Source organism: Rosa rugosa, chromosome 1, assembly GCF_958449725.1.
Source record: "Rosa rugosa chromosome 1, drRosRugo1.1, whole genome shotgun sequence".
NCBI classification, from domain to species: Eukaryota; Viridiplantae; Streptophyta; class Magnoliopsida; order Rosales; family Rosaceae; genus Rosa; species Rosa rugosa.
In genome coordinates, this window is record NC_084820.1 from 68,201,708 (window position 1) to 68,214,466 (window position 12,759).

The following is a 12,759-nucleotide window of genomic DNA, read 5'->3' on the forward strand; positions in this document are numbered from 1 at the left end:
CAAGATTATTATCACCTTGCTCAAGAAGATGCTTGTTGAAAACCCTAGACAGTGGCACGCTACGTTGTATGAGACCTTATGGGCTTATCGTACCTCCAAGAGGAATCCCACTGCTACGACCCCCTATGCACTAATGTTCGGTCATGATGCAATCTTACCTTTGGAAATCAACGTCCAGTCTTTGCGCGTCCAAGATCAGCATCACTTGATCGGGGAAGATTATGTTCAGGCGATGTGGCAAGAACACGAAGATCTCAGCGAGCAACGTTTAGCAGCTTTGGACAACTTGGTCTTGGAAAAGCAACGGATTGCTCGCGCCTATGACAAGAGGACGCGTGGCCGTAGTTACAAAGAGGGTGACTTGGTTTGGAAGGCTGTTTTGCCTTTTGGCGAGAAGTTGACCGGTCGCGGTAAATGGACTCCGCGATGGGAAGGACCCTTCGTTGTTCATCGCATTCTGGAGCGCGGGGCCTTTCACCTCAAAGATTTGGATGGCGACCTCCACCGCAATCCCATTAACGGGCGTTTCCTGAAGAAATACTACCCTAGTGTTTGGGAGTTTGAAGATCCACCGGATCCCCCTTCTTCTCAGACAGGGGGGCAACCTTAGTCTCCCCAGGTTCGCTTCATCCATATTCAGGCCTTTTCTGTGGCCTTAGTATCCTGTACTTGCTTCACCTACGAATACTAGGGGGCAACACTCTATACATTCAGGCCTTATTTGAGGCTTTATTTTTGTTCGGGCCTTATTTGAGGCTTTATTTTTGGTCAATAATTTCAAATTTCTTGTTATTGTTGTCAATTTTTCTTTTCTTTGACATTATGGGGGTGTTAAGAATGCATGTAATGGCCTATACCTGAGGCATTATTTTATACATTGATTTGCAAAAGTGTTAAAAACTTTCATTCATAAAGTGGCTTTGCGGCCAAGAGCAGTACAAAGTGCAAATCAAAATAATTACATTTGCGGTTTACAAGGCCAGAAGTGGCTTAGAATAAAAACCATAAAGTTACAGATCTACTAAGAGTTTCTGGATCTTGTGGCAGCGAGGGGGCTGTGCTCGGGTGTTCATACTCTCCCTCTCTTCACCCACATGCCTCCTCTGATCTGAGTCGCAGCCGCTACCGTCTGTACAGGACGAAAAAGGAAGGAAATAACCCATCGCAACCCTTCTGGTTGGATTATCCTCCGGGATGGAGATGGTCTTCACGGAGAGTGCGACTCACAACCACATCTACCTCCAGGGGAAAAACATAAGTCTTGCAGTCAGACCCTGGAGGTAGGCTACGGAGCAAGAACAGGCGACCCATATTGGTCTTCAGCCCTTCTTCCTCCTGCTCCACGCGGGCAATCTGAGAGAGGGGACCCCTCAGAATCGGGTTCCGCCGCGTCGGGAGCACCACATGTTCTTCAGTCTAAATGAAACCGGTGGATTTCACCGCGACTTCCAGAGACCAAAGACATGTGGTTGGACCTGAGGTTAGGCCATAAGACCTACCCAGGTATTGAGGTTAAGCCATAAGGCCTAGGAATTTGAGGCTAAGGCTGATATCGTGAGGAGAAGATTGTAGAAACTAGAGGAAGAGAAGTAGAGATTGGGATACTATTTCTGGGAAACCCATATTCATTTGTGTATATCATCTCTCCAGAGTGCAGGTATTTATAGTGCCAGTCTCAGTGGCCTTGACCGTACGATAGGCGGTTGTGATATTCTCACTGCCATCAATGAGCGTATCAATTGGTGTTAAATGCTAAGATCTCGGAAATGAAGATAATTGAAAGCGCGTGGGAAGTGGGGCAGTCTCCAAGGAGGTAACCGCTCCATTTCGAGATTATCTTTTCAATCTTTTCAAACAGTTTTAAAAGCATTAAAACAAATTAAAGCGCTGAACAGTTTGAGAAGTTAAGTTGATATGTATTTGGGCCAAGCAATGTGGGCTAAATATTAAGTTAATAATAATATTATTGTTCGTACGAAACATGGGCTTAATTCTAGAGGCCCAAAAGTCTGCGGCCTGCATGGGTCAGGCGAAGGAAAAGTTCATCTAAACGAAAACTAGCATCCGCAGCAGCTTGTGCGGCTTGTTGGGCTGCCACACGAGCTTGAGCCAGTTCCTGGGATAGCGTCTCGAAGGCAGCGAGGGGTTGTTCTAACTGAGGCTCCGCATGAGTAAGCCTGGTAGTAACGTCAGTTAACCGGGCTTGAAAAGCCTGAATCTGGGACCTCAAGTGGTTCATTTCGAGCGTCAGTTCCCTGATGAGGTTAGCTTGGTCACCCAAGAAGTCGCGCGCGGTCTCTGTGTGCTGAGTGAGGTTCTGATAGTGCGTCTCAGTCTGCCTAGCCTGCGCGTTCGCGACTGCCCGCTCATTGAGCCCTTGAGGAAGATTTTGCAGCAGTTGATCGACCTCTTGGAATTGATCTTCAGTGATGGCTCCCTCGCGGAGAAGTACCCTCAAATATTCTAAGACTCTCACGGGCGCACCAGGAATCAAGATATCAGGGCCCAGGAAGCGACGAAGGCCTTCTCTAGCTTCATCTACGACCCCAGGAGGGGTCACTTCGAGTACGCGAGCTAACCTTTCCAGAGTGGAGGGAGTTGGTTGCTCAGCGACAGGGGCCTCAGGAGGCTCAGCGACAGGTGCTGCCTCTGGCATTGGTTCAGGAAGGTCTCCCAATTCTCCGGCTTCAGCGACTTGGGGGGCAGGGGGAGGAAGTTCCTGACCAACCATATTAAGAGCGGGCTCAGCAGCTTCTGCCTCTACAGCTTCAGCTACAGCGTCCTCAGTGTTGAAGGTATTTGGATTCTGAAAGAAGGTATTGTCAGAATATTTAAGCCAGGAAGTAAATGAATTAGTTGGTTAAGGGAAATACCTCCTCGGCTGGGGGCTCACTCACAACGACCGCTGGCATTGACTCTGGGTTAACTTCGCTGGGAATAGGAATTGAGTCAGGCGCTATTTGTTCCAGGACAGGTATATCGCTTGGTTCCTTGCGAGGTGCATCCGGTAACGGTACTCTATCTTCGGCCTCAGGCGAGCTATCATCTATGATCTGCACTGGGATCAAGGCCAACTGTGCATTACTGGCAGCGCCCGCAGAAGGTGGAGAGTTGTTCACAATAGTTGGCGCTTGGGCTTGGGAAGCAGATGTGCCTTCACCAGCAGCTGAAGATCCTTCTTCAGTGTGTCTCAAGGACCTGTGGCGAACCTGCGAATGAGGATTGTTACATGGTCGCATAGAATGAAAAGAAATTGCTAACAAGTATTGAGTGTGCTTGTGTCTTACCAGTCGATCAACGATTGGTTCATCTTCTACCCATAGGTCAGTTCGAGGATCAGAGCGACTGCGTTTCCGAGCCGAGAGGGCGGCGATCTGTTGGGATCAGAAGATTAGGTTTGATTCGTGGAGGAAGTATGATTTACTCAAACAGAAAGTTCTTACCGTCTGCGAGTCATCATCATCAGAGGAGGATTCTTTGTCTTCAGGCTCTGTCATTACTGCCTTTTGTTTCCCAGACTGGCCAGTGGCTTGGGAAGTGTTGGCTGCGCGACAGCCAGAAAATGGCGCGTTTCCCTGGAATAGCAAAATTTGAATTAAAAGGGAAGAGCAAATGAACAAAGGACAAAACATGAGTCAGGATATTTACCTCTTGAGGGGGTTCGCGGATTACGATACCAGTCTGGGCCTGACGTGGGGCTCGCGCGGGTCGCGGAGCCGGCTCAGCAGCAGGAGGAGGAGCTTGTGCAGCGTCTTCAGGGACGCGAGCAAGTAGATCGACGTCGGCAGTATAGGGGTATCGCAGTTCCCCGAAAATGGCAGCGAATAGCTCATCATGCTGTTGCCTCCAGCAGTTAACAGAAACTTCTGCCCACCATGCCTCGTATCCTTCCTCAGCCCCATCCACAGAGTCAATCTCTTTAGCCCAGTCAGGGAGATCAACCAGTGCGAGTGTGCTTTGTGCTGGCGGAGGCCCAGAGAGAGGCCCAAGTCTACGCCAAGAGGTGTTGTAGTTCCAAGCATCATACAGAGGGAATGGCACTAATTGAACAAGGCCGAATTGGCGAGCGAAGTGGTTGGGAGCGTAGAGCTCGTAACTGAGTTCGTCAGCGGCAATCCTGATGTCTGAACAGGAGATTGCGCGGCGAAAAGCCAAGCGCTCGCGATCACTGTAGCGAGAGGCGCCAGGGAGAAATCCGTGTTCAAGCGGAGCCGGGAATCTTCTACTCAGCACTAAGTCGCAGTATGGCATCTCGTGCAGAAGGTACAAGTATGTGAAGCACTCAGAATAAGGAGGGGATGTGTACCTTTCATCGCGACTGAGCCATCGTCCCAGGAGTTGATCAGTAGGTGGAAGCAATGGGATGTCGTCGCGACGAAAATATGGGAAGTAAATTTGAATCCAGAAGTCAAGAATCCAAAAAGGGCCAGAAATGCTAGTCTCGAAGGGATGCATGGTGGCTTGGTACAAAGTGCGATAGAGGGCACCCAGCACTGGTTGTCCTAACCCCACGCGGCGACCGTTGTAGAGGGCCGTTGCCAGAAAGGTCCAGGCACCAATGGGCTTACAGGAGGAAGTACAAAAGATAAACTTACAGAGCCAGTACTCCAAGAAAGCAATCCCGCCAGTCGCATTGTGCTCCTGGCGGTAATAAGCCAACCACCGCGGATAGGAGCCGCTATGAGCGCTGCGACCATGTTGGGCCATGGTGGAGGTAAAAGTATCAGAGTCGAATTGGCCATGCAGATAAGGCTCGCCGTCGATGGGTAGGCCAGTGACGGTGAGAATGTCCAATAAAGTGATACTCATTTGGCCAAATCGAAAATCGAAGGTGTTGGTGGCGGTGTTCCAAAAACAGAGAAAGGCAGCGAGTGGCGAACGATTGCCACCGCGCGGAAGACGAAAACAAAGATCGATAGTATGGGTGATACCTGCTGCGTTCCACCGAGCCAGATCTCGAGCTCGCACCTCACGATACCAGGAAAGCTCCGCCGCACTGATAAAAGATGGCCAATGCCCTATTTTTGATCGATGATTAGGGGCACTCCAACTGGTAAAATCCCCAGGAGTCCTTCGGAGGACTGGGATGGGGCGGCGAACAGGTAAGCCATAGAAGGCGATGGCGTCGGCCGGGAAAGAATCTCGCGGTGTTGGACCCAGTCCGGCATGGTTGTTCGAGAGTCTGAGGAGCAGGGGTCTCTGGATAATGGTCTGGAGGACCAGGCAGGCACCGATGTTGGTTCCCCAAGAATGGGCGGCCTGTTTATTCAGTTCTTCTTCTTGATCGATAACCATCTTTTTCGGGGGAGCCATTTCTGGGTTTCAATGAGGAAGATGTGTGCAAAAGAGGGTTTCTGGGTTTAGGAGACTAAAGGAGTTTCTGATGTGACAGGTCTGAAGTGGCTGCGGATTTAAATAAGAGATTTTGTGAGGGAAACGATACGACAGAAAGGGCGTTTTTCGTGAGCGAAAGGACGCAACCCTCATTAATGACATCGTTTCAAGCATTGAACGCGTCGTTTTAGTACCCTTCAATCAGTTACGTTTTCATGGGCCTGATTTCGAAGCCTGGGGGGCAATGTTTGAGCCCAAAAGTAATTTTGGCAATATCCTTTAGTGGATCTAGCACAGCGGGCCGATACCTGCGGCCCAAAAATAAGCCTACTAGGGTTTGGGTTACAGCTTCGCCCATTCCGGAATCCATGAGGAAAACGAAACCTTATTGGAGTCAGGTAGCAGAGATTGACTAGGAAACTTCAATCAATAATTCTTCTACAACAAGGAGCTGTCGAAACCCTAGGTATATATACCAGGTTTCAAGGACGAATTAAGGACCACTCTCATATCAATCAATCCTAGCGATTACAAAGCCTCCCCGGAGCAAACCTTCAACCTTGTTGAAACCCGGTGACCGTGCGCCAGTCCTAGTTTCTCCAAGAGCCGACTGTCAGCATCACCAAACCAACCGGCGACCGTACTTCCAGTCCCAATCTCCCCAGGAGCCGACTGCGAGCGCAACTGCCACCGTTACTACCAGCGAAGCAAGGGTGACGCCCTCGCAACCCAGCGAAGCTAAAGTCACGCTTTAGCGCAACCCGTGCTTTCTCCAAACTTCCCAGTGATTGCTCTGCTTAGTCTACAATACTAAGTATCGATTCGGTGACGCGAAGAGATCACATCCAAAGTCCTTATCCGTAAGGCAAAAGTCCTTTTCCGAAAGGCTAGAGAAGAACCCTGTGACGAGGTTGGTGCTCTCCTCGTCCACAGCGCTTGAAGAAGAAGTCAGGTCAAGGGACTACCCCAACGACTGCACCCCGCGGTGCTGGCACGCCTGCGCAATCACTCGCTCAAAAGAGACAGTTTGCAAGCCAACTGGTTTTGGAGCCAAACAGCCGCTGTCACATTTGGCATGGCCTCTATGGCGGCCGCGGCCTTGGATGCCCTCGGCCACGACACAGGTGTCCAATTGATGACTCCAGGTAGCCCTCCAGTAAAAATTCGCCCTCCGATAGTAAATCTGTGCGATGGCACGCCTTGGTCAGAGGAGGAGCCTAATATATATTAGGCTCTTCCTCTGACAAGGCGTGCCATCGCAAACGACGATGACCACATATCCCTATGGGAACTATATAATTCCCATAGGGACATGTGGTCATCGTCGTTTGCTTCGGAACTAGACATATCCTTTGCTTGCTCTTCTTGATTACTATCTTAGGAGAAGTTATCTAATTGATGACCCATTTCATTGACTGCATATAAACAAGTATGCAGCCCTAATTCCTGACTCGTGAAGGAGAAGGCAATCATTTCCGTGTAGGAATATGAGTACGCCTTCTTGTACACTGTAGTTATATAATTACGTAAATGACGCACCGGTCTTGCTCAAAATTCTCGATATGGACCTTTTTGGTAAATTTCAAAATTAATATAATTTAGTAAATTTTGATCTAACTGTACAAACGAAGGTTAATGTCGAGTGATTTAACACAATTTAACTAAATTAACGGTCGAATTATTTTTTTTTGAGAAAGGGAAAACATTGCATAAAAAAAGCGATTAGAAAGTTACATCAGCAATGAATGCATTGGATAGCCATTGTGATCCATCCTCTACCCATACATCAGCAATTAACGGTCGAATTAGAACGAACTAATATTGACAGAAAATACATGATAAGTAAAATTTTCAATTCCAAACACCATGCATGTTGCTACCCAGGCATCTAGTATCCCCTCATTATACTTATTATGAAGAAACTTATGTTCTTATACATTCAGATTCCGTTGCGTCCTAAATCGACGACGATCACGATTCTAAAAAATTCTCCCTCTTTCCATACCTACTCTCCACAAATAAAAGCGGCATCATCGACGACCAACTTTTTTCTTTCAAAAAATTCCATAACCAAATTTTGTCACCCTAGATCTTTCAAAAGATTTTCTCTTGCTTTCTAATTTTCTATCCAATATCAACCGGGCTGAGACTTGAGACCCGCAACCCGGTTCCGGATCCGGTTCACCAAGAGCTCTCTTTTTGTTGGGTTCTTCTCTCTTTCTGTCCTACACTGAAACAAAACACATTTTCACAACACAACAAAAGAAAAAAGAAAGAAGAAAGGAAGATAGAAAAAGCGTCGGTACCTTAAAATTTGGTGGTGTTGTCGAGACTTACAGACCACCCCCATCTCCTCCGCTGCGAAAGCCAACCTCGCCGGAGCTGCATGGATCCGTCGGCCTCCGCTTCTTCCGACATATACGAGATTTATCGCCGATACTGTGGTAATTTGAATTCCTCCCAAGCTTTTTTATCTTTAAATATCTTTGGTTCTAGTTTATACTTGGTTTCTCTAAATTTTAAATCTTTGATTGCTTTGGGTTACAATTGAACAGTCTTTGTTGGTGGGTTGTTTATATCTTTGTGTTTGATTACCCAGAAACGGTACAAAGGGTACTCTGTTCTTGTTTTTGGAGTTGGGTTTTTGGGTTTGGTAATTTTTCTTTATTTGATTGGGGGAAAAATTGGGTAGAAGATTGAGTTGTTTGGGTTTTTAAGCGTTTTGGGACAAGTGGTGACCTGTACTGAGCTAATTGCATTTGTTCATTGCATAAAGTTTTGATCTTTTTATACTAGCTAATCGCATTTGTCAGCGGATTAGTGAATGAGTTTTGGATTATCTTTAACTATGTTGGGGAAGAATGGAATTCAATTTGACTGGTCTTTGGCCATACATGCTCACAATCTCAAAAAGTACCATAATTTTTGTTTTTTTTGTTTCTAGGAGATTTGTTCTGAAGTTCCAGTTTCGAGTTGATGAGATATAAGTTGTTTAAATCATTGGTTCTGTACAGTCTATCCAGTCATTTTGAGAATTTTAGTTTTGAATTTTAACAAGTATATCCGACTGTTTTATGGCAGATATCAGAAGAGGAAATGGGTATGGGGAAGGTTACAGACAAAACGATGAATCACTGGTCGTCCAATATTCAAAGGAGGCATTAACTCAGCTCTTAAATCTGGTGGACTCAAAACTGCGTGCTAGGTATGAAATTTCTATATTCAAACCAGGGTTATGCTACTGTCCATAACTTGGAGTGCCCTTATGAACTGGTCGTTGTGTCCTGCATCATTCTGTATAGGAAATTTCCTGTTCAAGTAACATTCTGAGTTTCTGACACTTGGCTTTGGAAGTGGAGCCATCTTTATTTTTCCCTTGGTTATTGGATATTTGTATAACCTAGAGTGTTCACTTTGACAGGGTATCACTCTTTGATGAAATTGGCAAGCTAATGTCACAGCTTGACTTGGTGGTGAGATTTCTGTGCCAGAAGTTTTTAAAGCAGATTCCTGTTAATGACTAGACTAGTGCTTTATATGCTATTGTTTTGTTAAATGAATTCTCTAAGTATGTTATGGGGAAAGTGTGTATTTTCTACTTTAAAAACAGAATAATTTCCCCCCCCCCCCCCCTCTCTCTCTCTCTCTCTGCAGGTAGACTTTTCAGAATTCTCGCGCTTCTATGAGTTTGTTTTTTTCTTATGCCGCGAAAGTGGACAGAAGAGTATCAGTAAGTTTTATTTATTTATTTATTTTTATTTTTTTGTTCCGGGCAGTATAATAATTCTCAATCTCTTTTATTAATTTCCAACAATAGCCATATGAAAATTCATTTTCCTTTCTTTGAATTATTTGCAGCCGTACCTAAGGCGATTTCTGCATGGAGAATAGTCTTAGCTGGGAGGTTTCGCTTGCTGAATCAATGGTGTGAATTTGTTGAGGTACAAACATGCTAAGATTGCTGTGACTCTATGCTTGTTAGTCTTTGTTATGTGGGGCACATGTTTTTTATTAATGAAGACACTGGCTAGATCAAGAATTTATTGTTCTGATGCCATGTAGTTTGGAAATATGACGTGCTAAGTTTCATCACTAAAGTGGCTTTGTAATCAAGGATAAAAGTTGTGCCAACACCACCATTATACCCACTACAAAAGAATTAAAGTCTGTGAAATTTGGCAACTGTTGTATGAGGGAATTTTTCTGCCTTTTGTTTATCTCATGCCGCATATTTCTCATCCCCAACCACCACATCCATGGATTTAGACATTTAGTTTTATTTGGTATAGAGGAACAGGAAATATAATATTATTATTATTCTTCCTTTCTTTCTTTCTTTCCGATTCATGTGCGTGTTTCAAGGCAACTAATTTTGGTTTTCCTCATAGAAAAATCAGCGGCATAACATCTCTGAAGATACTTGGCGGCAAGTTTTAGCTTTTAGTCGGTGTGTACATGAAAATTTGGAAGGGTATGATCCTGAAGGTATCTATCATCTAAATTCTATCTGATGATTGAGATGACATATTTTGAAATGTATGTATTTGAATTTGTTTTACTGAATCAATCTGTCCTGTGAGTGAGGCTATCAAATAGGACCCATCCAATATTATTATTTTTTTGCTCCTATTCACTTAACCCCTCTCCATCTGGTTATACTTTTTGAATTTTTGTCTGGTTGTTTCGGCTACTGATCCTCTTTTATAATTTGCTACATTTGAAATCACTGGAGCTGTTTTTGGTTCTTGATTTAATGCGTATTTTATAAAATTGAGGTTCTTTAGCAAAGTCAAATATGTATGTGAGGTCAGAACTTCTGAACGTCATTTTAATTCACTAGAGATTTACAAGCATCTCCAAATTTGTCTCTTCTATCTTGGCCAACTAAACATATGATAAATACTTCCCTCAATTTGTGGATATTGGTTAGGATCGTCTTTGTGGTTGCAACTGGAAATTATACGTACGTGCATTTGACTTTTATTTGTAGTTTTTGGTATGTGACTTCTGTAAGACAACTCCCTTGAGAGTTTTATGTCATCTCGTATGAGAAAAACTTTTAACCTTTTCTTTTACGGTTTTGCAGGAGCTTGGCCTGTCTTAATAGATGACTTCGTTGAGCATATGTACAGGTTCTATTACTAGACTCCCGTATCCTTCTCACTCCTTTACAGTATTTGGGTCAAATGGCATCTTCTCTACCCATATGGTTGGGGGTGGAGTGTGACTGGACAATGTAGCTGGATAACACCTAAATGAATAATAGCTAAAGTTATAGTTATAAAATGCCAGGGAAAGGAGATAAAACCATTTAAACTCTTAACTTTGTTATATGTATGCATCTAATTCCTTTGTGTCCTCTGTCTTACAGGTTTTCGGGATCTAATGTTAATTCTAACTTCTGTAACTGTGGCGACTCAGAATCCTGGTCATGCATATATGATGAACCTCTACCTGGTACGTCAATCACTATTCTTCCAACCAGCTCCATTGTCCTCTACCTTGACAGTTGCCAGATTTGTATGTGATGGAATGTAACGCTTCATTGTACTGTTGTGGTGTTTTCTTTGGCAGGCTTGAAGAGTTATCCTGGTTTGAAGAGGAAAATACCAGGGGATGTTGATATCGATGAAATGGAGTCCTCACCTACCTCCTTCCCGGAGTGTACAGACTTGAATCCTACATTAAGCTTTAAGAGGAGTCGGGTGATGTCATACGGGCCAGCAAATGATATACCAGGAAATCATGTAGACGAATGCATGGAAGTTATTAGACACAGCAGTCCATTAAATTCTTCCAAATCTCCATGTGCAGTTGAAGGTTGCCTGTCAAAGGGCTTTGCAGGGCTCTTACGGGAGAGGGGAGTTTCATTTACATAGAAGTCGCCAATATTCTTTCATCTGATCTATTTGTATGCTTTGGAGACCAATTAGGATTCCTTTTTTGGGGATGTCTTTCATTAATTTGGTTGGCGAGTGTTGATAGTCCTTGTATTGCAATTGATAAAATGAATAAATTAATTTGTTTTTTTTTTCCTGATATATTAGGGTAGTTATTTGAATTTTAAACATTTATGATGTTGGAGAGGCCAATTGAAATGCAATTAGTGATGAATTATGTGATTCTTTTCCATGACCTTGTCGTGTTCTATTTAGATTGAAGAATGCCTAGGCGTTAGGGGATACAAGATGGTGAAACCTCTGCATGGTCTTTAATCTTTCCAAAACTTGAATCATTTAAATGAAGGCTTGGAGCCTTGGATGGTTTTTTCATACTCTGGACCTTATTCAACAATGAGGATGGAAAATTCCGCTGGATCAAAACATGGCAAAACTTAAACCAGAAAAATGCAACCATAATCTTTCGTTTCTTTTCTCTTTAACATGTAATTCGTAGAAAGTAGGAAGCCTAGCTTCCTTGTTTTGTTGAAGCTTAGAAAAAGCTACCCATTTCTTCTTCTGAGCTATCATCAATTGTTACTGTGATGCGCCCATCATGTCCTGTGCGCTAACTCAAATAGTTCCCGTCAATTTAAATCTTAATTTCTTCTTCGAGGAATCTGCATTAGATTCCCAAGGACCGTATTTTAGTATGTTAATCAGATATCATTAGTCTATAATGGTCCTGCATAGTTGGATCTCGGTCTCATTTTATTGAGTTTCGTTCAATAAACAACCAACCGTAAGTCACTTACAAGTTACAACTAAAAATGTCAATTGAAGAAATGATTGATTAACCAAATCGAAGGATTGCTAATAGCAAATTACGAACTATACTAGAGCTTGATCTAACTTGTTTTCTTTCACTGATTTCTACGAACAACAACTAGTTGCTGATAGCATTGAACATTAATACTAGACCTTATCAAACACAGTTCTACCTATTTTCTTTTCCTTTTCTTTCACTCTTTCAGTTTATCTAAACGCTGATTAAAACGTTGTCGTAGTATAGTGGGAACGACTGTCGTTTAAGTCATCTCTTTCACCTCAACTTCAGGAGAGCCATCGGTAAATCGTTTCCAGTCCCTCGGATAGCTCCATCCACCGTAGACGGCGGAGGTTGGCTGTCGATAACGACGGCGACGATCTCGTCGTCCTCGCCAGCTTCGACGTCGTGAACCGCATCTCTGAGTTGAAGCTCCCATTCCTCATCCACAACATACTCGAATTCACCTCCGCGAATTGAGTGAGTTCGCGAGCTCGAATTGTCCTGACGCCGGCAGCGGCTGACGTTGCCGATCGCCAGCCGGAAGCTTCCGCCGGCGGAGGAGGCTGTCTGGAGGAGGAGGTCCGAGTCGGACCGGAAGACCTCGGCGCGGCAAACTGGACAAATCAGCGACTCGCCGGCGAGCCAGGTGTCGATGCAATCCACGTGGAAGGCGTGGAGGCAGAGAGGGAGGAGGCGGAGCTGGTGCTCCGGCTCGAA

At 44.5% G+C, this 12,759-nt stretch overlaps 2 protein-coding genes across 2 annotated transcripts; one reads left to right on the top strand and one right to left on the bottom strand.

Annotated features, from left to right (window-relative positions):
• Window positions 1-1,069: 1,069 nt before the first annotated feature.
• On the bottom strand, window positions 1,070-4,535 carry LOC133733766 (uncharacterized). Its single transcript, XM_062161409.1, has 6 exons — window positions 3,649-4,535; window positions 3,444-3,575; window positions 3,288-3,374; window positions 2,874-3,053; window positions 2,615-2,806; window positions 1,070-1,129 (listed from the first exon to the last, which is right to left on the bottom strand). The coding sequence occupies exons 1-6, from the start codon at window positions 4,453-4,455 to the stop codon at window positions 1,070-1,072; spliced, it is 1,458 nt and encodes a 485-aa protein (XP_062017393.1). The 5' UTR covers window positions 4,456-4,535.
• A 3,006-nt stretch (window positions 4,536-7,541) lies between these two features.
• LOC133726386 (defective in cullin neddylation protein AAR3) lies at window positions 7,542-11,464 on the top strand. Its single transcript, XM_062153918.1, has 9 exons — window positions 7,542-7,778; window positions 8,416-8,539; window positions 8,756-8,807; window positions 8,989-9,064; window positions 9,193-9,275; window positions 9,723-9,819; window positions 10,421-10,466; window positions 10,706-10,791; window positions 10,909-11,464. The coding sequence occupies exons 1-9, from the start codon at window positions 7,721-7,723 to the stop codon at window positions 11,211-11,213; spliced, it is 927 nt and encodes a 308-aa protein (XP_062009902.1). The 5' UTR covers window positions 7,542-7,720; the 3' UTR covers window positions 11,214-11,464.
• Window positions 11,465-12,759: the final 1,295 nt, after the last annotated feature.

Bases quoted from the DNA above. Each gene is read 5' to 3' on its own strand.
- LOC133733766 (XM_062161409.1), bottom strand. From the start codon at position 4,455: ATGCATCCCTTCGAGACTAGCATTTCTGGCCCTTTTTGGATTCTTGAC. The intron at 3,576-3,648 runs GTAAATATCCTG...TTGCTATTCCAG, and splicing joins TCCGCGAACCCCCTCAAGAG to GGAAACGCGCCATTTTCTGG. The intron at 3,054-3,287 runs GTAAGACACAAG...ATCCCAGTGCAG, and splicing joins AACCAATCGTTGATCGACTG to ATCATAGATGATAGCTCGCC.
- LOC133726386 (XM_062153918.1), top strand. From the start codon at position 7,721: ATGGATCCGTCGGCCTCCGCTTCTTCCGACATATACGAGATTTATCGC. The intron at 7,779-8,415 runs GTAATTTGAATT...GTTTTATGGCAG, and splicing joins GATTTATCGCCGATACTGTG to ATATCAGAAGAGGAAATGGG. The intron at 9,276-9,722 runs GTACAAACATGC...TTTTCCTCATAG, and splicing joins AATGGTGTGAATTTGTTGAG to AAAAATCAGCGGCATAACAT.